Below are 26,048 nucleotides of genomic sequence, written 5' to 3'. Positions count from 1 at the left end.
TAGGTACGTCAGCCAGAAAAGGTCAAAGAAAGCGTACACCCCCAATGAACAAAACTGGCAAACTGGTAACAACAGACAAAGAAAAGGTTGAGGTACTCAACAACTTTTTTGCCTCAGTCTTCACTGAAAATCTCTCTTCCCACACCTCTTGAGTGGATGAACCTCAAGGCAGGGACTGGGGGAGCAAAGTCTCTCCCACTGTAACAGAAGATCGGGTTCATGAACACCTGAGGAACCTGAACATATGTAAGTCTATGGGACCTGATGAGATGCATCACAGAGTCCTGAGGGAACTGGCTGACATAGTTGCCAAGCCACTCTCCACAATAGTCATGGCAGTCAGGTGAAGTCCCTGGTGACTGGAAAACGGGAAACATTGCACCCATTTTTATAAAGAATAGAAAGGAGGACCCTGGGAACTACCAACCTGTCAGGCTCACCTCTGTGCCTGGGAAGATCAGAGAATAGATCCTCATAGAAGCTATGCTAAGGCACATGGAGGACAGGGAAGTGATTCAAGACAGCCAGCATGGATTCACCAAGGGCAAATCTTGCCTCACCAGCCAAGTGGCCTTCTACGATGGAGCGACTGCATCAGTGGACAAGGGAAGAGCTACTGATGTCATCTGTCTGGACTTCTGTAAGGCCTTTGACATGGCCCCCCAGAACATCCTTCTCTCTAAATTGGAGAGATATGGATTTGATGGACGGACTATTCAGTGGATAAGGAATTGGCTGGATGGTCACAGCCAGAGAATAGTGGTCAACAGCTCAATGTCTGGATGGAGATCAGTGACAAGTGGTGTCCCTCAGGGGTCCATACTGGGACCAGTACTGTTTAGTACCTTCATCAGTGACATAGACAGTGGGATCACGTGCACCCTCAGCAAGTTTGCAGGTGACACCAAGCTGTCTGGTGCAGTTGTCACCAAGCTGTCTGGTGCAGTTGTCATGCCTGAGGGACAGGATGCCATCCAGAGGGACCTGGACAAGCTCAAGAAGTGGGCCTGTGTGAAATCTCATGAGGTTCAACAAGGCCAAGTGCAAGGTCCTACACCTGGGTTGGGGCAACCCCCAGTATCAATACAGGCTGGGGGATGAAGGGATTGAGAACAGCCCTGCAGAAAAGGACTTGGGGGTACTGGTGGATGAAAAGTTGGACATGAGCCAACAATGTGCACCTGCAATCTAGAAAGCCAACCATATCCTGGGCTGCATAAAAGGAAACGTAGACAGCAGATCAAGGGAAGTGATTCTGCCCTTCTATTCTGCTCTGGTCAGACCCCCTGAAGTACTGCATTCAGTTCTGGCGTCCTCAGTACAAGAAAGACATGGACCAGTTAGAGCAGGTCCAGAGGAGGGCCACAAAAATGATCAGAGGGATGGAACACCTCTCCTGTGAAGAAGGGCTGAAAGAGTTGGGGTTCTTTGGCCTGGAGAAGAGACATCTCTGGTAGTCCCCATTGTGGCGTTTCAATACTGAAATGGGGCTTATAAGAAAGATGGGGACAGACTTTTTAACAGGCCCTGTAGCGACAGGACAAGGGGTAATGGTCTTAAACTAAGAGAGGGTAGATTCAGACTAGATAGAAGGAAGAAACCTTTCACAATGAGGGTGGTGAAACACTGGTACCTTCCAACCCAAACCATTCTATGATACCTTCTAAAACAATCTCCTATTTCAGTACAACTTCCAGTTTGGACTAAGTATACATGAACTCCTCCTAAACTGAACTCATCACAAGGTGGCTCAGGTTCTGGCAGGTTTATTAGTCTAAGCACAGCATCCAATTAAATGTAACTAGATAGCTTATGGAGGGTGCTGCATTATTCTAGATTGGTTCTTTTTTCACAGGGTCAGGTTGGGATTAGTAAACTCTCCTAAAACTGTAAGTCCTAGGAATATGGGGCAGCCAATATGGGAACCATTCTAGGGTCTGAAACAATAGCATTACTAGAGTTTTCCCATTAGCTGGGATTTCCAAAGTCTCTAATCTCCATTTATCCAGATACTTGGGCACTGACTGTATGTCTGAACTGAGCTGTACATTTTCCAGTTACTTTTACAGTACACTTAAACCATATCAGAGAACTTTCATTAGAGAAAGAATAAGCAAGATTAATCCTCACTCACTTCCCTCCTTTCCTCCCCCCCCCAGTTTCATGCCTCTTGACTTTTTAATTTCCATGTCTAGTTCTGGAAATACAGTTGCCCTTTCATTGTCCTCATGAACCCACAAAATAATACCTTTCATAACATATGAGGCTTTCCCTTTCATAACATACGAGGACAGCTTTCACACATAAACACTAATGAAAATCAAATTACGAATGTAAAGGTTTAACAAGACCTGCATGTATCTGCTAACCTAGAATTCTAATCAAGAAACAGATGTAAACTAAGAAAGACTTAACACTGAGTTACTACTAATCAAGTTTTTATCTATAGGCCTGACTGTCACCAACAAACTAAAGATATGGCAGAGAAACAAGTAGGAAAGGGAGAAAAATGCTTGTTTTTTTGAATTCCGTTTTACAAATGAAGTTGGCCCTATCCCTCCAAAGGACTGGCCTTGGTCCTCCAAATGTCCCTCACCGAAGGACTCAAGAATTACATTTACTACTGAAGTGAAGAGTCTCCAAGTGTCTGAAGGACAGGAAATTAGAGAAAAATGAAAAAGATATGAAAACTGTGCAGTTCTGAGTAGAAACAGAAAGAACATTTCAAGATGGTGTAATTCAGCAGAGAATTCTCTATCTCAGACAGGGCACTTTCAGGATAGATTTTGCAAGGATGCTTTTCCAGGAATGTATATTATTAGCATTAACATATAGAATACAAATAATGCCAACATGCATAAAGTTTTTTAAAAAGAAAGGACTATGTGCTTCTTGTCAGAAAACTAATTCTACAGGACACACATTGAAGTAGTATTCTGAAAATATAAAACAGCCAAAATAAGGGAGGGACAAGCCACAAGGGGCAGGCGGAGGGGAGCTTCTGAAGCACGCACTGAAGCACTGTGGATTAATCTAAACATTTCCTCCATACACAAATGTAAGAAATGGTGGACATGATGTCTGCTGAAGGGTTTTTGTGGGTATGAGGTTTGGTTTGTTTTTTTTTTTAAGAACAAAAAAAATGACGCCCTAGTTCTATGTCAGCCACGTTAACTCGTTATAATACTGTTTTGTATATAATCTTGTTTAATAGCAGCAGTAAAGAATTTGGGGCAAAACTAGGTAGAAGCCTAGCTTAAGGATCTCTACACTTCAGAAAGAACACTGTGGAAATTAAAATGTGAAACAGATGCAGAAGGGACATGAGAATAACCAAAGTGACATGGAAGCATGACAAGAACAACAAACTCATTAAAGCTGATGAACAGAACTTCTAAGTGAAATACAATGGAAAATGTAATCTCTGATAAATCATGAGCATTGTATTTCCCCTTCATAAGACATTTTAGGTGACGAATAAATCTGCTGAAACTTTCATTTTGTGGAGATGAAGCCACTGCCACCAAGAAATTACCCTCCAACAAAGTTCAGGACTGTGGGTCATTAAGCTATTCAAACAACATAGTAGCTTTATCAGAAAAAGAGTAAATACTGTGACAAAAGCATTTGAAAACATCAAATGTTTGAAGTTGCATGGCAAATACTATTTAATAGATTAATACAGGTGCATATAAAGAAAACAAATTATATTCTAAGCTCTGAACAGATAAAACTGGACAAATGGAAACTCCTGGATGACAAGGACGTGTTGGTAAATTGTAGGGATTCTGAAGACACAGCTAGAAAAAAGTACTTTTGGTAAAACCCTGTAATGTAAGGTGTAAAGCCATCAACGCGGCTGCTACAGAGGCTATTTAAACGTCGCCACAGCAGGCCTTCGGGACTGAAGGTTAATTCCTCAGCTTATACCTACCTTGGCAAAGGAAACTGAGGATCAGAACAGACTCAAGACAGAGAATAGTTTTGGAGTTACCACTTTGTACTATAAGGGTGCTCCTCCTCAGAAGGAATCTTTCCAGATCTTTAGTTGGAACCATGCTAATATGCAAGGTTTCATCAGAATATTGCAAAACCTAGCACTCCTATATCCCATGATGTCAACAACAAAGATGCTGGGGTGGACTTACACCTTGAGCTTTCTTGAAACCTAAGGCTTTGCAAGGTACTAGGGCATACTTCAAATTTAGAAGTACTTAGAAATTCACAAAGTAACATAACAACAAACAACTGCCTCATCACAATATTTTGGAACAAAAGCTTATTTCTAGGGTGCGATACAATATACTTATTTTTTATCAATAAACTATGGCTGCTTTCTGCAGCAGAAGAGAGCAAGAGACATTTGGAAGGCTCCAGGTGGAGAGCATATGCTCTGTCAGCTGTCACAGAAGAGAGAACTAGGCATTCCACATTCCTTTAGCAGGAAGACAGACTGCATTCTTGAATGCATATGTTACCACTAATTGTATATGGCTTCAAGTTTGTGCAGTACAGCTTTAATGTTCTCTTCATTTGCTTTGTTAAAAAGCAAATCATCTGTTAAAAAAAGCAGTGTCTAGTGAAGCATGCATTATTTTGGCTGATGCCAAATTTCAACTAAAAACCATTAAAACATGCTGTACATCAAGTTAAAGAAAAAAACAAAACAAAAAGGATTTCTTTAACTTAATTATACTTCTACTTACAAGTATGTAAGCATTCTGTTACAGTAGTAGCATCAATCAGGTATCCATTGCACAGACGACAGGTTATATGGGCATTAATGTCCCAAAGCTTAATCTTTCTCGTTAGCATCTTTGGCGTCTGCAGAAAAGACATATCATAAAGTAACACAGCTGTAGTGATCAGATAAAAGTCATTTGGGAATAAATGATTAACTAGAATTAACTCTAAAGACATGTTTATACAGCTTTAGGCTCTCATATATTTATATGTATAAATACATACTCTCATGCTGTATATGTATGTGCACACATAGACACACAATGATAGTGCTAACTTTTAAGGGACTTCACAGAAGTGAAACAATGTAAACCCCACCTATCTTGCAAGTCAAAATTTCAACAGAACAGCAGTCTTTCTAGCATGCTACTAGTAAGTTCCTTTACCAACCAAGGGACTTGGATTTAAGGTAAAACCCTACTACTCTACTGATCTGTCATCACATTCAGTCTAATAATGGGGAAAAACTCACAAAAATTTGGAGAGAGAAAATCCTTAAAGCAATTTGAGAATTGAAAGCATTTTGATAATTGAACAGTCAAAATAACAGGGTCTGATTTGGCACAGTGTGGTTTAACCACACTTTTAAGTGTTTGCCTTGTGCCAGTATGGTTAAAGTATAATTTTGAAGCTGTGTCTCAATAATGGAGCTGAAAAGTAAACCTTCTGAAATCCCATTTTATTTAAACTCAGGTTAATTAAAGAACACATTACAAACTCAAATAGTCTCATTGGCAGAGCTGAAGTTTGTTGTACTGAGAAACGTGAACTAGAAAGTTTTTCTCTCTTCAGAGCATGGGATAGCATAACCACCATTAAAAGGAAGACAAATCATAAATTAAAAATGAAATTCATTTAACTTTTTCTGCAGCAGTCCCAATTGCTTTTACAGAAAACATCACACAAAGCCCATGCCTGAACTGTTACATTTTAAATATAGCTATATTTTATTTTTCAAAATATATTGAAAAAGAAAATTGTACTGTTCCCATAAGTTGACAGCATTAGAGTTAATTAACAGAGAAGACTAAACTGGCTTACAACGTATTGGATTTGGTTCCACACTGCAGAAGTCACTGAATTACACTGTTTTCCATTGAAGTGACTTCACTGTCCCTGGTTCACAAATACTAGTTTTCATCTAGCTTAGTTTGGAATACATTTCAGAATTTGAATGGTGACATATGTTCCCCAAATTTCACACAGAAATATCGTTACAAGGTTGTCTGATCCTTAATTTAATTTGTCATATTCTTTTTCTATGTTTAATGAACTGCCACTAAGCAAAAACAACTATCAAAAGGCAAACTTTCACACTAATCTGAACTATACCAGCACTGAGTAAGTACTTTATACCCATTATAACCTATGGAAAAGCACATCCAACACCTAACCATTAAAATCTGCATTGTCATATATAAAAACAGCTAGGAAGACTTCCAGTTTTCATAGCTAAGAAGTAAACGACACAAAAATCAAACGTATTTTATTGTATCCGGGATTTCTTATTTAAGCTAGTGACTAGCCATTACAGAAGAATGAAAGCACAACTGGGTTTTGCAGTACGCAAGATAGGTCAGAATCTATGCTAGGAAACTGAATTACTTTTCTAAGTTGTATTTGACACATTTATTTCTAACCAACTGAAAACCAGCCACATACTAAATCCTTGGAAGTTAGAGCATAACACCTCCAGTTAAAGAAGCTACTGTATGAAGTAAGTACATTTCTATGGCACAGGGGAAGAACTATTCAACATCACTTTTTAAGAAGAGTTCAGGAGATGACTTAAAACCACCAGTTAAGTAGAAAGCCAGCACGTTGGAAAAAATAATTCATGACAGACAAAAAAGAAATTAAGCTACAAGGACACTTTGAAAGGCATTATCAATACAACTCTAGTTACTTGCCTAGGCAGGAATTCAGAAAAAGGTGTTCAGGATCACCACAGACTGAATGCAAGCACTAAAGAGGCAGAAGAGCCAAAGATATTATGGTGAAAACTGAAGCAAAGAAATTACTTATTTTCTAGGAAAAGCATGACAATTTTTCCCCACTACAGTAGAGACAAGCACTGCCACTAGAACAAAAACCTGCAACAAACAAAAAACAGTTCAGATAGGGTATAATATTACGAGAACAATGAATGAACCATACAACGAAGAAGGTAAAAATACTACAAAATGGTAATAAAGGCCATCGTGCCAGAAAAAGAGGACAGCAAACATAATACATACTTCACTGACTGAATGGGAAACAAAATCATACACTTTTTGGCAATGGAAAAATACATGTCTTTTAGAATACCCAGAGCAAGTCTGGCAAATCAACCATATGAAAATTTTATAGATCTTTCAAGAATGGTGCAAAAACGCTCTCATTAGACATTTAAAGAACAGAAACCAGGAACTATTGGAAGCAGCAGAATGGGTACAGGTTTTTCCAGGGTATTAGACACCTCAGTTTCAAAACAAGACGAAACCTGCAGTAGAAGATTTCTCCAGAATGCCTGGCCCACACTGCTGTCTTGCAGCTGCTAAAACAAGAGAATGATCTCTTCTCTGCCTATGAAGAGGCCCACACGTGGTAGCTTCAACACAGCTCACATCTCCAATAAGCAATGCAACTTTTAACATCTGTAAGCAAGCTGTCAGTGTCAGACTCCACTTTAGACTGCATCTTGTGCAATTGAGACCTGCGTCCTTTAGTCTCAGGGAAAACAAGAAAATTGGAATGCTTCTCCTATTTTTCAAAAAGTTAATGTGAAACAATAGGAAGCCTTATTAAAAAGAAAAAAAAAAAAAAAAGAAAAAAAAAAAAGAAAAAAAAAAAAAGGCCAGACCAGGACATACCTATTTAGAAAGAAAAGGAGGAGCTAGCAGCCAAATGGTGTATTACCAAGATGCCAGTTCAGTTAGACAACATATTTAAAAACTAAGACTTTGAAGACAACTGGAATTGCTACCCAGAAGGAAAGAGGGGAAAAAAAAAGAAAAAAAATTACCAAAACTACTGACATATATATAGAAGAAACAGAAGGACTAATGTTACAGCTTCATATAAGAAATTAAATTAATTAACAGCAGCAACAAATTAAAAATGTAAAGTAATTGCACATTCATCACCTGTCTGTTCTGTTTCACATCAGAGGAAAGTAAATAACATAATTGCAAATTTCACCATCAACTACATTTTTATCATTAATGTATTTGAAAAGGATACACAGACATAATACAAAATACTAAGCTAAGCTACCGTTCACAATACTTAGGAAGAAACTCTCCATGTGGGTAGATGGCTAACATAGGATGTCTTCCATGTTCCTATCTGCTGTATGTTAACAACTATCAACTCAGAAGAGGTATTAGTCTATCTGAACCATACATCTGCTCTTGGGAAGGACTCCCAAGATTCCCATGTTCCTACAGCCTACTGCCAACAAAAGTTAAAAGTCACTTTCATCATATAAGACAGCCAAGTTCTTACCACCCCACCAAAAAAACCTGCACCAAGCATACTTTTCAAGTAACCATATATACACTGAAGTACCCTGCTGTAAGGAAAAAAACGTGGATTAGATCTGAAGATTAGAAGCAAACAGAAGGTACAAAAAATCTCCAAGACATTAATGCTGACAAGCATATAATAAATAAATCCCCAAGCCCTATTTCTACATCATCTGAACTCCACCTTAATTATTATAAAGACTACCCGTTATTCCAACATTACAAGTACAGTAATGAACTAAAAATCTATTAAAAATATAAGATTTTGCATCACTCTAATCAGCTTGCAAATTTCAGATGAAATATTATTTGAGTTTACCAACCAGGCAACTGAAAACCTAGTTAATTTTTTTTAACTGCTGGGCTGCCATGAAAGCAAGATGACGTCTATCTTGAGAAAATCTCAGTATCCTTCAGAATTCTCAGCATCTATTTTTGCTATTTACGTAGCACTTCCAAAGAGCTACGTTTACCATATTAACATGTCGTAACATAAAGGAAGGAGGAAAAGCATGTTTACCAGCTGCTGGATTTCTCCAAACAATCCTGAATGAAGTGACATCCTTCTGCTTAGACTACTGACACTTTCTGCACATACAATTAGTCCATGTTAGTAATCTCATACAAACTGGAACTAAACAGCAAGACTACCCAATGTCCAAAAACATTAAGTTTCACTAAGAACCACCAAGATTAGCCAGCTGGCTTTAACCAACCTATTTTTCTATTTTCTAGGCAAATCCAGGTTTCCCTTTAATACCTTCCCTTTGAAAAAGGGAATGAGATTTTTCCAAATCTGAACTCTAGATGGTATCTTCCACAAATCTCATCTTCCCATCTCTCAGACAGCGATATGTTGAAAAGAAAGCTAAAAGTGAATTCAGAAACTTCCAAAACAAGTAATTTAACCTTAAAAAGAAAACCAACAAAAGTCCAAAACCATCTCCAAATACACATTCCCAAACAAGCTTGCAGCTTAAGAGCGTGGAAATGTTCAGACAACTGGATAAAGCACTGAGCAACCTGGTCTGACCTCATAGCCTACTCTGCTTAGAGCAGTTGGATTACATGATCTCTTGGTGTCTTTTCCAACCTGAATTATCCTATGATCCTATGAATTTACCACACTATTACACTACCTTTGCCTATCCATGCAAGCTGAATTTCTTACTGTTTTGACTGCTTTCAGGCTGCTCATTGAGTACTTCAAGCAACTGTTATCCAGTCATAATCACACAGACATCAACTCAATGAAGTTAGCATGAGCTCAGCTTCTAAAATTGGCTGCCTTATAAAGAAAACTGGCAGAATCAGGTTGAGGTTAAAGTCACACATGCCAGCTTGAAGTAATAATAAGATGGGATGATAAGTTTACCTTTCCAAAGCACCACCTAGGCTGATACCTTCTTGCATAAAATTTTAAAAATCAAAACAAAATTAAAACACATCTCTAAATTGAGATGTCTTTGTTACAGAGACTTTATAAACTCACTAGACTGTGCAGGAGTTATTAAGAAAAGTAAACCTCTACAATAAATTGAAACGACTTGAATTGGCCTTATTTTGTAATTTACCAATCAGTCACTGCATAGAAGATGCATGCTCAAGAGCTTCTGAATCTTTCACAGGACCGCAGCCACATTCAGAAGCAGAAGTCTCAAAAAAGGTTATCCTATATAAAAGCAGGCAATTTCACAGGACAGACCAGAATCTGAACATTTACATGTCATTTTCAAAACCTAGTAGCCCCTTTTTCACAGTTGAACACTGCAAACCTTACTCTCCCATCAAATCTCTATGGCAGTTAGCAGCTGACAACAGAAATATCATACCTTAATTTAGTCTTTAGAAAGCCAAAGCCAAGCAAGACAAATCTGTAGGACACAGAGGTTCATTAGTTATCCTACAAAGAGTTACCTGCTTAAATAGTAACCTATGACAGCACGTAATCTCAAAAAAACTGTAAGAACTGTACATAACTTTCCAAGACTCTCAATCCACTGACTGAACATTTGATAAAAACTCGAACTTTTTCACTCTTTAGCTAGCCAAAAAGTGAACACTAGAGCCAAAGCATGATCATTCTCCCTCAAAACCATGTTGCTGGAATACGAGCAAATTACCCTAACTCCTCAGTTCTGTAATCACAAAACACTTCTCCAAAAAGATGCTTCTTTTTTTTTTTAAAAAAAAACACCAAACCAACCAAAAAAAAACCCCACAAGACAAGACACCAACCCCAGCCTCACTGTTTTTACTGGAAATGTAAAGTGCAAAAAAAGTGACCCCTCAGCAGGTTATTATATAGATTCATAGGGTAACACAGATTGGAAGTAACCTCCACACTGCTCTAATCCAACCCTGCACTAGAAGTAGGCCCACTTAAATTGAGTTGCTGTGGGCCTATTCCTGCTGCATTCAGAAAACCTTCAAGAATGGAGATTCCATAGCCTCTCTAGGCAACCTGTTCCAGGGTCTGACCACCTTCACTGGCAAAAAGTGCTCCTACTGTCTCATCGGAATGTCCTGTGTTGCAACTTCTGTGCAATGCCTCTCATCCTACAAGTGTGCACCTCCAAGGATAGTGCAGCATCATCTACTTGATTTCTGTCCACAGGTGTGCTGAAAGTAGCAATAATGTATCCCCTTATTCTTAGTACAATTTTCTTTAGGACCTTTGTAACCACAGCATAAAAACCAGCAACATTAGAATCTCAGTCAATAGCTGAAGAGCCACTTCTAACCCAAGTTGTTAGTACTTTACACTGGGAATTATTTTTGAGTCAGAACAAAACAAATCAGCCCTGTACTGCATTAGAGAAATAGGAAACCTTCTAAAGTTTCAGAGACCTGAATCATGCCTAAAAAAGAATTAAGAGGTCCTGTTTTAAAAAAATTAAAACGAGAGCTCTGAAAAGACTGGGTTAGGCCAATCTTTTTCTTGGAAAGACAAACAAAGCCTACTTTTCTGCTACTTTTCTGTCACTAATGAATCCTGAAATAGCTGGAAGACAAACAGAAGAGCTATCCAACTCAATTTTGAAGAGATTGCTTTCCTAACAGCTGTAAAGCAACTACTCAGAAACAACTAACAACAATAGAGAGAGAAGAGGCAGTCTCCTTCAGTGCTGGAACATGAAACTCCAAACAAACACACAAAATGTTCCAAACATCCATGTAATATGCAAAAATGATCACTTGCACAAAGGTTAGTATTCCTTCATCTTGTTTCCAACTGACATTATTTTATACCACACTGCTGGCATGGTGTCAGCCTCTTACTGTCTGGTAAGTCTTACATCACACCAGGAGGAAATGAGTGAGGACAACTACAAAGTCATCTGGACTATATTCCCCAATTAAAAAACAAGCAAACAAAACGCTCCACACACAGTCAGGAGAGGCTGGCAGGGAATATGCACGTCAGACAGTCACTGGTTTTGTCCATGCTATACTTCATCCACTAAGGCAGTGTTCTGTTAAGATGATCACGCAGAAAGGTAAGTAGTGTATTACACATCTCTCTACTAAAACTATGTCACCAATAAGACAAGCCTAAATGTCTCTGTAGAAGCTTTCACCTGTCAGAGATATTTCAGCACTGAAAACTATTATTCATGCAAGCTTACAGAAAGGATCAGCAGAGGGACTCCTTAGTTAGAAGTATGGCCTTATCATTTATACATACACTAGTCAGGAATATTTTGGCCTACTTGAGGCATACCTCTTAAAACAGCATTTCTTTTCAGAGTCTGCCATCCAGAGACCTGAAAAGACAGAAAAATAGCCTGAAAGTTAACATCCAAAAGTCCTCAAAATCCAGCTGCTACAAAGAAATACTTAGCTCACTAAATTCACCTAAAAGCATCCAAGTATCTATATTCATTTCAGATAACAGCAGGGCGGAAGCACTTCTGAGTAAGAAAAAGAAAGGGGGAAAAGACTGTCAGAATTAGATCCTCAGGGGAAAAAAAATAAGAAAAAAAAAAAGATGTAATACAGCCTCCTATGAAAGGACACACACAGGCTAGGAAAATTACTCAAAAATCCAAGTAGTCCTGTCACCACGTGATGGAGAAACGAATTTAATTATCTTCACAAATATCAGCAAAAATAACCAAATAAATAAGCAGAAACCTTGAACCGCAACCTGTGGAGTAGATAGTGATCAGTCTGTAAGAAAAGAAAAGATTTTGGATTGAAGATCCACAGATGAGTATTATTCTCAGTTTTCAAGCTGTATTTGCTAGTAAGCTGCAGTTTGTGTTTTAAGTTTCCAAAAATACTTTTGAGGAAATAATTCATATTTCCAGAATCTCTAGATATTTTCCAAAATAAAATTATATTAAAAAAAAAAAAAAGACCTTGCATCGCCTTTAGCCAGAGGATAATCTCACATGAACAGATTAGCTTGACAGAAGGTGGCAATTTTTCTTACTGATTCCCACAGAAAATACTCAGATGTTTCAGGGACAGGTGAAGAGTATCACTACTTCTGCCTTCCTGCTCAAAAAAAATCAATGGCATAGCCTGTAGTTACTGATTTTACTGTTCTATTGTGAAGGTAATTATAAATACAGTGATACAAGAAGATATTAATGATAGCACAAGGTGAGAACTTCAGCACAATGCAAATAAAAATCTCTTAGCAATTCCACTGCAAACTTCTTTGACTGCATTCAGAGAAAAAAATTACTATTAACTGAAACCATGCAGAGTTGCATGAGATGCTCTTTTGTCGGAACCCACAAAAAAAAGTCCTCACCAAGGATGGAAAGCCCCTCATATTGACAGGAAAAGAAACTCCAGGAGGCATTTGCCACAAATCTATTTCTGCAGCAAAATGTGGAGAACAGAGCAGTCAATGACACTGCTTCTGAAGAAAACGAGTCAGAAGCTTATCACCATTCCAAGAGCACACCACAACATAAACTTCTGAGTAACAGTCTTTCAGAAGGAATTGTCATGCAACTTCCCTCACTGCTACCGGAAGAGAACCAGGTAACACTTTGGTTCAGCTGGAAGAAGAAAGTGGCACTCAACTTGTGAGGAAAAAGCCAACAACCAAGTCAGTCCATATTCTTCATGTTCTGGTTACAGGAAGATAGTGATGCACTATAAAAGCTAAAGACAGGGAAATTCAGTTCATGTTTATATATCCAGACAGTTGTTGGAGACTGGGCAAGCGGATCGCTCTACTGATCCTGCACACTAAGTCAGAAGCGAGTGCTACTATTCCAGAACAGATTTTCTTTAAAGGACTGTTCAACTGCTGTGACTACTCTTGATAACTTGACAGATTATCAAACTGTAATTCTCATTTGTACCACCTAGATTGGTAAAGCAAAACAGGAAGTTACTTTTGCCAGGTACAAATCCAGAACTGAATTGAATGCCTGAAGGATTTACAAACCATTACAACTTTGCTCTATTTTAAAAGGATAAACACATATATTTTTCTTTTGTTGAAATACAGCATAACAATGTTACTTCATTAAAAAGTAGAAGTGCTTACAGTGGAGACATCCTGAGGAAAAAAGCTGTATGTGGCAGATGCTAGTAATTTTGCTGAATAACTACTGAAAGATACTAAGGTTATACAGCACTGAAAGCTGAATGACATTAATAGAAGCAGGAGGTATACCTCAATTCACAAGAACAGTGTCATTAAAGTGAAAGTCACAGCTCTAAGAACAAAACATACAACAATGAAACTTTACTCAGACCCAAATCTTAGTGTGGGAAAGAAAATTTTCAAATCTGATGCTTGTAACTGCTTGGATTATGCCAGGCATAAGCCTCGCACACTTTTGTTAGTAGCTACCATGCAGATGAAACCCAGTAGACAAACCTAGGTCTACAATGAGCTGAATTAAACTGTAGAAAAAAAAACCAGTCCTTGCTATGGCAGCCAGTTTAATTACTCTCAAAGACATCCAATAAATATTGTTTAATTAACTAATTAAATATTAATTTAAATATTAATATTAAATCCATAAATGCTATTAAATATTTTCAATTTTAACAGCTGTTTCCGTCTAATTCCACAATCTACAGTAGCTAGGCAGGCCTGCAGGTTCCAAAAAAGTCTCCTGACACTGTGTACCTAAACCTGTAACTAGAGTACTAATGCCTCATTAAAAGGAAGTCTAATTCACACTTTCAGCACAATGCAACTGAAGGCAGTGTTGTGCGGTCATGAAGTCAGAGATTATGACGAAATACAAGTACAGAATTTGTGCCTCTTCAACTAGCTGGATTAAAACATAAAACATACCCTGTTATTGTAACTATTTGCAACAGAAGATTGCAAGTTGTTAATGGCTGAACCGACAGACCTCTGTTCCATGAGGAAATTTATTTAGCAATAACTAAAATAACATCATGCTGACCTGCAACAGATCAAAAGAATTATGGCTAAATGAAATGAATTTAAAAAACCCACCAGCTTAATATAAAGTACCTTGCACTTCTGCAGATCTTTCCATCACAGGACAAGATACTTACGAGTCAGAAATTTATTTCAAGAGAACTGGAGAAGCAGTCATAGTCCTACTTTCATTGCTAACAAGGTCAATACAAGCTATACATTACTCTAGTCAATGATGAGGCTATTACCTCAGGTAAACAACTTAAGATGCAGGACACTTTTTTTAAGAGATGGAATGATAAAGAAAACGGAATATTTGTGGTTGCTTTGGCTTCAGATATCGAAGTTGTTTATTTCAACTGCTGTCAGGTTTATGCTGTTGAATTTTTACTTTCAAACTTAAGGTATCAGTCACAAAAAAAAAAAAAAAAGAGAACAGTAGCTTCAAACATACTAGCAGTGAGAAAGTTGTGCTGGTTTAGCAAAATGCAGAAGAAAATTTTTCTTCCAAATTGAGTTTTAAAATATTGTAAAACAAAACATTGCTTCTTCTGCTAGAAGCTTCCTCTATGTCCAAAAGAGCCAATGCCAGCAAATTTGCAGTTTAATAGAAGAAGCTACTAGAAACAAATCTTTTTGTTGAGCAGAAAAAAAATAGTTAAAGATTTAAATTTGCTTTAGCAAGACAAATTACAATTAACAGCCCTTTCACGACTTATTTCATCCACATAATTACATGTTAAAGCAGCAAATGTATCCATGTACCTTTTTTACTACCATGCCAGCATTTTCTCACATCTCAGTGGAACTCCTTACAAGTCGTTTTTCCGATTTCTGGGAATGTATTACCACCACCAGATGGCACCAGTGCCCTAACGTCAATAAAGCATGTATACTGCTTAAACTCAACACAGAAAAAGGAGGACCCCCGCCAAACAGAAAACAAATTAAAAACAACCTTTATGCGTTTGTTATCTCTGTCTTCTTAAAACAAAGATCTACTAAGCACAAACGCAGCATGCAGTTAATTTGAAACAGTACATAGTATTTTGACATTATTGTGAAACCAGCACTACCTCCAGAATACAGACAGCAGCATGGTTTCCTGATGCATTTGTTCAGGCCAGTTTGTTATTTTAAGTTTACCTTCTGTTGAGTGGAATACTGCATTTCAGTCTGTACCCATTTCATGGGTGGGCTGAACAATTTGCAGAGATCACATCACAGGCAAACTAACTGACAGGTCAGGTTTCTCCAGTTCCAGTGGAAATTAAGGTATTAATCTTTAATATCTCAGAAAAAATAGAGATGGCCTGCAAGAATAGTACACTACTTTTTTCTGCGTATTTGCCTCACTATTACATTGCTAAAACACTACTAAAAACTGATATGAATTGGTCCCAAAGAAGGATTTAAAATCATTTAATATTACTTGGAGAAATGAGTGCCATACTCTATTACATACTCTTGCAAGGAAAGCCACTTGCCTTCCAGCCTAGTTATAGTAGTTGTTGTTCTCCTCTGAAAAGACTGAAGAGTGATAATCAATTTCTCCACTGGTGAAACGCGCAGTGCCAAAGGAGACTTAAGGAAAAATCAGGCTGCACCTGGCAGCCCAAAAGAGGCAATCCTGCATCAGCTCCAAGCCCCCAGATACAACTTGTAGTGAGGCTGAGCACATATTCCCAATAGGCACATGCACACAAGAGAGCACATGTACACAACACATATCCACAACAGCCAGTGACAGCAGATCAACCAAGACATACACACACAGCATGCACATGAACACAAACAGCACCAACAGCCTCACCCTGCTCCCCTCTCCACCTGAGCAGAATGGAGGTCCACTACTAAGAACATATACACATACGTGCAAGGTGGACCTCCCCAGCAGTCGGACTCAGACCCCTGGTCTTCCCAGTAGCTGTCCCCTGGATCCCAGTCTCCAGAGTTGCTGTCACCTTAGACATAAATGTCTTTGAGGCCACTGCCCCACTCCAGTTGCTGGTACAGACCATCTGGGGTCTGGTTGCTAGTACACACACACACACATGCAACGCACACACAGAGGTCACCAGGACTTTCCTGCTCCCCCAGTAGTTCATCCCTCCACTCCCCACCACGGTCTCACACCCCCAAAGCCACAGAGGCACATATACACACAGATGGCTAAGACTCCACTGGTCTCCCAGCAGCCAACCCCCTGTGGTCTTGCCCTTAAAGACACACATTCACCAGCAGTCTCACCCTTACAGATCCCCAGATCCTAGGGTCTCCCTGGCAGCCAGCCGGACTCACTTGGTCACGCCAACAGCCAGCTCATCCTCCTCTGTTCTCCACCTCAGAGACACACACGCCTGGCCACTTCACTCACACACAGGCTAACCTGGCTTGCTCTTCACTCATGCTCGCTCACTCACTGTAATTGCTGGTACTATAATCACATGCTTTTCTGACCTCTGGTCCCACCCCAGCATCTGGCACTTGGTTTCACTCACTCCAGTCTCTCCAGCCGCTGGCACTCAGGCACACAGTCCCTCTGGCCTGCAGTCCCACTCCAGCTGCGGTGCCCAGACCCTCACTTACTCCTGTTCCTAGCACCATGGACGCACAGGCCCCAGTGGCCTTGAGGTCCCACACCTGTCGCTGGCACTTACGTCCACTCACACCAGTCTCTCCAGCTGCTGGCACCCTGGGCCCTCCAGCCCATGGCTTGACTGCAGTTGCTGGCACGCAGGCCCCCACAGACACACCTGCACACAGAACAGAGCCCCTCACCCAGGAAGGAGTCAGAAAGGAATTTAAGAAGGCAAGACAGACTGTACTGATCACACACAGGGCATGGCGTGACACATGTACTGACCTGCCAACAATTTACACATGCCTGGCTTTCTAAATCCCATTGCCCCTCTTTTCCTATGTTTGTTCCTCACCAAATCACCTAAATGACTCCCTTCCCCGGCCTTTGGCTCCTCCCCAAAACATCCCGTAAATCCTTTGCAATCCCAAAATGCTCTTCCCCTGCACCCTACATGTCCCATACCCTTTGCAGTAACACCTCCAGCCCCCAGTCCAAAAGGTGCCCTAGCATTGACTCACGGTCATGCATGGCATGTCTGGACAATGGGGCTCATGGCTGTTCAGGGACAGGCCTGGTTAGGTTACACACCTGAAGGGGTGTGCCCTCTTCCGAGTCCTTAGTTCAGGTTCCCTGCCTGCCATTGTGCCCCTGTGCTCCTCTGGGCTTGAGAAGATGTGCCTTTGACAAGCTGATGGCTCTTGTGATGGGCCTGGAAGTAGTCAGGCAGGGTACAAGTATCCCATCTACCCTGCCATGTCTTTGTGCTCCTTTGTGGGTGTGCAGATGAGCTTTACCATGTAACCTAATACATCTCTCTAAACATGTTTACAGAAGCACATTCCAACTAAATTGGAGTTAGATGGGTTTGACGGATGGACTGTTAGATGGATAAGGAATTGGCTGGATGGCCATATCTGAAGAGTTACAGTCAATGGCTCAATGTCCAAGTGCAAACCACTAATGAGTGGTGTCCCTCAAGGGTCTGTATTGGGACCAGTACTCTTTACTATCTTCACCACTGACATAGTGGGGTTGAGTGCACTCTCAGCAAGTTTATGGATGACACCAAGATGAGTGGTGTAGTTGATACACTTGAGGGAAGGGATGTCATCCAGAGGGACCCTGACACGTTTGAGGAGTGGGCCAATGTGAACCATGTCAATTTCAACAAGGCCAAGTGCAAGGTCCTGAACCTGGGTCAGGGCAACCCCCAGTATCAATAGAGGCTGGGGGATGAAGGGATTGAAAGCAGCACTGCAGAGAGGGACTTGGGGGTACTGGTGGATGAAAAACTGAACATGAGCTGGCAATGTGCACTTGCAGCCCAGAAAGTCAACTGTATCCTGGGCTGCATAAAAAGAAGTGTGGACAACAGATCAAGGGAGGTGTTCTCCCCCTCTACTCTCTACTTACTACTACTCTCATGACACCCCACCTGGAGTACTGCGTACAAATCACAGAGTACAGCTCTGTGTACCACAGTACAAGAAAGACATGGGCCTGTGTTGTGGTTTAACCCCAGCCAGCAACTACACACAACACAGCCGCTCGCTCAGTCCCCCTGCCCTGGTGAGATGGGGGAGAGAATCCGAGGAGTAAGAGTGAGAAAACTCCTCGGTTGAGATAAGAACAGTTTAATAATTGAAATAAAATAAAGTAAAACAGTAGTGATAATAATATCAATATAATAATAGACAAAGCAAGTGATGCACAATGCAATTGCTCACGACCTGCCGACCGACACCCAGACAGTTCCTGAGCAGCGACTGCTGCCCCCTGGCCAACTCCCCGCAGCTTATATACTGAGCATGACATCATATGGCATGGAATAGCCCTTTGGTCAGTTTGGATCAACTATCCTGGCTGTGCCCCACCTCCTCACCCCCAGTTTCTTGTGCATCGGGTAGAGCATGGGAAGCTGAAAAGTCCTTGACTAATGGAAGCGCTACTTAGCAACAACTAAAACATCAGCGTGTTATCAGCATTATTCTCATACTAAATCCAAAACACAGCACTATGCCTGCTACTAGGAAGAAAATTAACTCTCTCCCAGCCAAAACCAGGACAACCTGTTAGAGCAGGTCCAGAGGAGGGCCACAAAAATGATCAGAGGGATGGAACACCTCTCCTATGAAGAAGGGCTGAAAGAGTTGGGGTTGTTTAGCCTGGAGAAGAGACATCTCTGGGGAGATCTCATTGTGGCCTTTCAATACTGAAATGGGGCTTGTGAGAAAGATGGAGAGAGATTTATTACCAGGGCCTGTAGTGACAGGACATGGGCCAACTGTTTTAAACTGAACGATGGTAGCTTTATATTGGATATAGGGAAGAAAGTTTTTATGACAAGGGGGGGTGAGACACTGGAACAGGTTGTCCAGAGAAGCTTTGGATGCCCCATCCCTGGAAGTGTTCAGGGTCAGGGGCTTTGAGCAACCAGATCTAGTGAAAGATGCCCCTGCCCATGGCAGAGTGGTTGGTGTAGATTACCTTTGAAGATCCCTTCCAACCGAAACCACTCTACAGTTCTATGATTCTAAGCAAAGGTAAATGTAAGCTGTGCTTCAGTCCTGCAAAAGGGAAATACTTAAACAGAGTGTGCAGAACACAGGATGGATTCTCACAAAGCACAGTTCTTCCAAGAAGTTGTTTCTCAGCTGGCCAACGAGCAAGTATTATTTTCTCTGTACCAGACCTATCAGAATAGGGCATTCTGCTGTGTGCTTAGAAATAGTTATTCCTCTTTAGTCTCTCACACCAATGCTTGTGGAGCATATGAATGCCAAACCAGAGTAAGCTGCTGACTATTAGATAGATACTGCAGCTGCAGCTCAGAAAAGGAGACAGACACACATGCATGAGCAAGTAGTGTGACTTTACTTTCATGTGCTCAGGTCTAAGATAGTGCAGATGGTCCCTTAAGGAAATCCACTGGAAAATCTGCTAAATGAACATTTTGTGAAGTCCCCTTTATATTTACAGTTTATCCCAATTAGAAAACCACAATAGTCATCAAGCCTGGAAGTCATCACGTATGGTTTTGAAATCCAGTTAAAGCTAGACCAAAGACTATTTCCCTCCTCTTCCAAATCCAGGATCGTCTACCAAATCTACTTAAGCATAGGGCGAACCTCCAGGGACTTTAACTCAGACATGACATCTTTTACTCTGTGCATGGGAAACTGGAAACATGTAGGAAGAATACAGCCTCACAAAGTTCATGTTATCTTAAAATATGACATATAGACTAAAGAGCCTTAGTTTAGTATTACATCTAAAATACTAGCTGCCTTTACCACTAGAAAAATGGGCTTAACCACCTAACCATTCCAATTACACAGCACAGAGTGCAGATAATTATTCAGATAAGCCTCTACCCCAATGTTTCTTTTAGGGACTTGCCTGCCTACCACAACTAAGTGTAGGTTAACAGCCTGAGTCTTACAACCAACATAACATTCTCCACTATTTGAGCTTCTAGCCAATTACAACCCAATCTCAGTTTCTTCATAATCGCTATTTCAAAACACAGGTTTTGAAACAGTTAATTTCACTAAAGATAAAAACTAGGATACTACAAGGCCTGTATAAAAGATGTGTTATCAGAATGTACTTACCTTTCATGAAGGAATTAGAAAGTCACCATGCCTTCCTAACGCAAGCGTCAATACCTATTTTGTTTTTACATATTCCAATACTTTGGATTTTTTGAGGGGGAGAAGGAAGGGAGGTGTGGGGGGTGGGAGTGCTGAGACATTTCATTGTTCCCTAATGAATAGGAGCTTTCTTTAGAAGGTGTAATTTTATAAGCTGCAGGCAAGTTATTGATTTCTTCACAGTATCTTGAGTTATCAGAGGTTTGTGTCAGAGGTGCTGCCTCCTGGCATCAAGAATACCTTGCCTACAAAAGACATTCACAAAGCCAGAGTCACACAACTAAGAGAAAGGGAAGGTGAAAAGAGAAAGACAAGTGGAACAGTACCTAAAGCTCTAGACTGCTATCACATTTTTCTCTCTAAAATATTCCCTAAGTCTAAGTCTATTTGTTTTAAGCACTGTTTTGAATAACTAGCAAAAAAGAACAACAAAAAACCCTCACCTTATTTTGTGGAAAACAAGTAAAAGCCCCTTCAAGACAGGTGTCTAAAATTTTTTTAATTAATAAAAGAGTATTACTGTCCCCACAAGAATACTGGAGAAAGTTTTAAAAAAAACCCACAAAGCTTATGATCCCAGTTTTAAACGGACTATGTGAGTTTGTAACTGAAATGGTTGTTTCGGGATTTGGTTTGTTTTTTTTTTTTAATCACCAGTCTTGTTTCCGTACCTAGACAAATGAGTGAGATGTTTTTTCTCTCCCTCCCTGCAACCACCTGGCAACCAAAATAAGCTCTGCCTGAATACTTCTGTAGTAAAATTGTCTCTACATAGTAAGTATAACTCAATCTTCAATATTACTCCCCAAGAGACTGCTTCAGTGACGGGTTTTACACTAGTCAGGTTTTTAAGTCAGAAATTCTTACTATTCATTAGTCACTACACATTACTCTTTAAGTTTTTAACAATTTATTTGTGATCAAAAGTCAAAGAGTAATAGATGACTAGACAAGCAAAGTATGAATAATGTGATCTTTAGCCAACTTAGTTGAAGTGAAGTCTGTCATGTTATTTTAGAGAGTTTAGATCATGATTAATGGTAACATCAGCCATCAGGTGATAAAAAACAATGAAGATACTCTAATATCACATCACTTTCATGAAAATGTCCTCTGAAAATGACCATGTACTACTCATTTCTTTGATCTATTATGCTCAACAGTCCTGTGGTCTTTTTTGAGAAGACTTGACTAACAGGTTAAAGAAAAACTACTTGGGGTGTAGTCACACCATTACTAATAGTTGCACTAGGGTGACTTAAAAAATGTCCACCCCAAAGCAAAACAGATTCACTTTTACACAGGTCTCACTTATTTCAATGCAAAGTAGAAGACACCACTGTTAATAAATGACATGTAAAAAGTGACACAAATGTTTGAGATAAAGTAGAAGTAATAGTCAGGACACACTGCATTAAATCTACCCATTTAATCTTTATTCACCCCACATACTTACCTTTTATGGCACAATAAGAGACTGAGCTATCTGATACTTTTCCATAAAACACCTGTTCCTGTCTACACAAAATAAATTATGCCCTGCAGTAAGGTGTCAAAACAGCAAAGATGACTGTTCAAAATTTCTGTCTTGCATGTTATTAGTAAAAGACATAATGAGGAAAAAAAGGACTTCAGTAAGGCAGGAGAAATAGCAATGCAGTTGAAGACAACCGAGTGACCCAAAACTGGGTCCTATGCCCCTTCACACAAATCTTGGTAACTTATTTTCCATAATTTCACTTTGCAGAGAGGAATGAGGAACAAACACCACCTCCTCCCAATTGTTACAGGAATTAACCTTCTTAGAAAAGTCACAAAATATATGTACTATCAAAATTTTAAATGTATTTCAAAAAAACCCAGAGCCATTCAGTCTCAGTTTGGCATCTAATCATAAAAAGCTCAAAGTTACTAGACACATGTTTAACACCAGGGCTGGACATCAAGACATCTTAATATAAGGTTGTATTTAAATATTTTCTCTTATACATTGCTTAGATTTGGAGTCTGTATTAAAACTGACTGCATTAGAGTCCTGAACAGCCAAATAACTACTACCTACTTACCAAATTTTAGCTAAAAATGGTCACATAACTGATCTCTCAAAGTGTCTGCATCCAAAGAGATAAACAAATACCCAAATTATGGAAGTTAGTTCTTTTCTTCAACTTCTCACCTGACAACAGATGCCAAATTAAACATCTAAAGCACTGAATTAGGGAAGACACTTTGAAAATCAAGTAAATAATTAACTGTTATTCCTTTAATAAAATGAACTAAATACAATAAATACCAGTTTGTCAGTAAAAAGCAAAAGACTAGAGAGTTGCTATACACAGCATTTTACTGCACCTTAAAAACTCATCTACAACTTTGTCTACCCATTAGCATAATGGAACACTGCAAAGAAGAATGACAACATCCCCGCATTGAGACTTGTATTTAATTTTTGGTAAATGTTGAGTTTTACTAAATTCATAGTAGATCTGAATTCACAGTCCCTGTGACTTAGTAATATAAAATCCTCCATATACAGTGCCTGTCATCCAAAACATGTGAAAGCACAAGTTTCAAACATTAGCAATATTTACTGCAGCCATAATCAGAGGTATATTAACCCAGAATGTCTCATAGGTCAATTTCAATAGCTACAGCCCGCTGTTAGTGCAATTTTGTAAGCTACTGGTGAAACACCTTCTGAAATAACATTCAATTCTAGTAGAACACATTAAGAAAAAATGGCATGAAACTGGACCAAGTACCAGGAAGGGTTATCACATTAGGAAAACAGAGTATGAACAAAAAAGACCTCTGTCTTTCCTATACTCACCTATCACATCCTGGTCTGAGAGGGCAGTATGACTGCTACTTTGAAGATAAGGAGAAAGCAGAAACAGTTAAGCTAAAAATGTATGATGGAAAGAAAACACATACATAAACTATCTAAGAGTTAAGTTTAGGAGGACTTTAGAAAAATGTTCCCAAATATCTGTAATAGTCTTACACTTCAGTTAATGTAGGGCATCAGGAACCTTGTTTACTTACCTAAAGACAATGGGAGATGATGGAGACATTAGCAAAGTTAACTAAATGATCCAGACAGTATTTCAGGCTTTTATTGTTTCTCTAAGATGGAGTCCCTGATAGAGCAAGGTCACAGCAAACTCAGGCAGATGACAATAAACATGTGTTTTTCCTTCTCAGCACGCCAGCTGCAGATCAACAAACACAAACTACATCATACCTTAACTCCTTTATTTGCAGTGCACCCATTATTAATCCCCTCTTGTAAAGACTACCTGTAACCTCTTTAAATCTTTCTTGTAGAAGCCCATTACAGAGTTTTGTTGCAGGAGTATATGTAAGGAAAGAAAATGAAAGTGCATTTAAAATGTACAAATGGGAATTCAAAAGAGCACAGAAATTAAGCAGCCTGCTTCTCTCAAGCTGGAGCCAGATTTTGGCATTAGATCCCTTCGGCTCTGAAGGTGAAAGCAAACACAGTGCAAAGAAACACAAGACTAAGGTTTTCCTGACTTCAAGCACTGATGATCGAAAATTGCCTTATATGAATATGCATAAAGCATTAATACTAAATCGGAGCTGGCATTTTAAAAGGTTCTGTTTAGGAAGGGGAGCAGTAAGAGTAAAAAGTAAGAGAACACCAGATTTTTAAAGTAAGCAAAATGTGTATACATACGAAATGCAACCTGGCCTACTTACTTGATTGCTTCCCACCTACCATCAAAACTGTCAGCCCCAGTGTGTTATTCCCCATATCCTTCCTCCTCCACTCTTTCCACTGCCTCAACTCTTCTTACAGAGTCAGGCAAGGGATAAATATGTATTACATCCACCCAGGACGCATTGGCAAGTGTAATTATGGAAGAGATCTAATTCTCATAATTCAGCAATAGGAGGCTTTTCAAGTGGCAACAGATGGCAGGCATCTCTTATCAGAAATAAAACAGGATCAGGAACATAAAAGAATACATGATAGGACAATTTTTTTATAGATACTTTCAATTTTCTTTCAATCAGAGTATTAACTTAAAAAGCTACCATAAGTGCAGTTACAGTGACCTACCTGGAGCTTATAGATTTCATGACAGATTTCATGGTAAAACGATGTGTTATCTTAAAATCAATACACAGAAGTCATTGGAACTAATCCAAAAGACTGCTGCTATATTAACAGAAGAAAGGGGGTGGGTGGGTGGTGCACGCATGTAAAATTTTATAAAAATGTTAAAAAAAACCACAACAGCTGACCACTGAAAAAAGCACTCATCCCAGAGAAAGAAACGTTAATTACAAAAATCATACATTCATGTAACTAGCCAAAAATTTACGAAACACAAAATTAATCCAATTCTGAGAATACTTGAAGAGTGGCTAAAAATAATTTTCTGTTCTTTTCTTGAAGTGTGTTAAGATATTACAGGGGTTTTTTTGTTTATACAGTGGTTTGGTTTTTTCCCTCAAATAAAGTAGCTATCTCAAAAGCAGCATACTACAATCAGGGTTCCTAAATTGTATTGGTCTCGTGTATTAATATCATAAAGCCAGCTTGTAAACCTCACAAAGAAAAAAAGTATTGATTAAACTTGGCTAGGTTTCTTGAATGGACATTTAAAATGACAGTGAACATCCTAAAAACAAAAATACAGGGACACTTAGTATTGTGAATTTCTAGAATTTAAGACAGGACAGAGTTACTTGACTTTTCCACACCAGTCTCTAGGAGGCACCTAGCTAGCCAGTCAAATTTCAGAGGTAAGTCACTAGCACCAGAATCCAACCACCGGGATCAGAACTCCAAACTTTAGAACCAGTACTGAAGTTCTTCATCTTTGGAGGAAAGGTGTCTTTGGCAAAAGATCTGCAATGAGGAGCAGTGTCTCTGGAGAATCGCACACTGAGAGCAGATGAGGTGGCCCTACTGCAACAGCATGAAAATTTCAAGTTTCATTGTACCTGCAGCACCAGCTGTTAAGGAAAACAGGATCCTCTCATCTTCAACCCCAGCCTTCCCAATCACTCACTCCTCTCAACCTCTGAGGCAAGTAACGTAGTGGGCAGAGTAGGAGCCAGCAGCAGAAAAGCAGAGGGAAGGGAAAGGGCAAGACAAAAAGGTTTTGGAAACACCAAAACTCTTTTAAAACTGTCTTGCATTGGTTTTGGTTGCTCTG

General features: G+C 39.4%; 1 protein-coding gene across 3 annotated transcripts in view; it reads right to left on the bottom strand.

Annotated features, from left to right (window-relative positions):
- PCGF3 (polycomb group ring finger 3) overlaps positions 1 to 26,048 on the bottom strand; it is a 56,092-nt gene that overhangs the window by 12,277 nt on the left and 17,767 nt on the right. The window contains exons 1-3 of one of the 3 annotated variants that reach the window (XM_075726428.1): positions 23,902 to 23,938; positions 11,974 to 12,016; positions 4,707 to 4,824 (exon numbers count right to left, since the gene is read on the bottom strand). In XM_075726428.1, coding sequence (XP_075582543.1) covers positions 4,707 to 4,815 — 109 coding nt within the window. In that variant the 5' untranslated portion in view covers positions 4,816 to 4,824; positions 11,974 to 12,016; positions 23,902 to 23,938. Of the gene's footprint in view, positions 1 to 4,706; positions 4,840 to 11,973; positions 12,017 to 23,901; positions 23,939 to 26,048 lie in introns of those variants that run through there. The other 2 variants (XM_075726429.1, XM_009482570.2) reach the window with 2 other exon arrangements.

Source organism: Pelecanus crispus, chromosome Z (genome assembly GCF_030463565.1).
Source record: "Pelecanus crispus isolate bPelCri1 chromosome Z, bPelCri1.pri, whole genome shotgun sequence".
Lineage (NCBI taxonomy): Eukaryota > Metazoa > Chordata > Aves > Pelecaniformes > Pelecanidae > Pelecanus > Pelecanus crispus.
The sequence above is the reverse complement of the archived record's forward strand: the minus strand, read 5'-3'. Positions and strand labels throughout refer to the sequence as shown.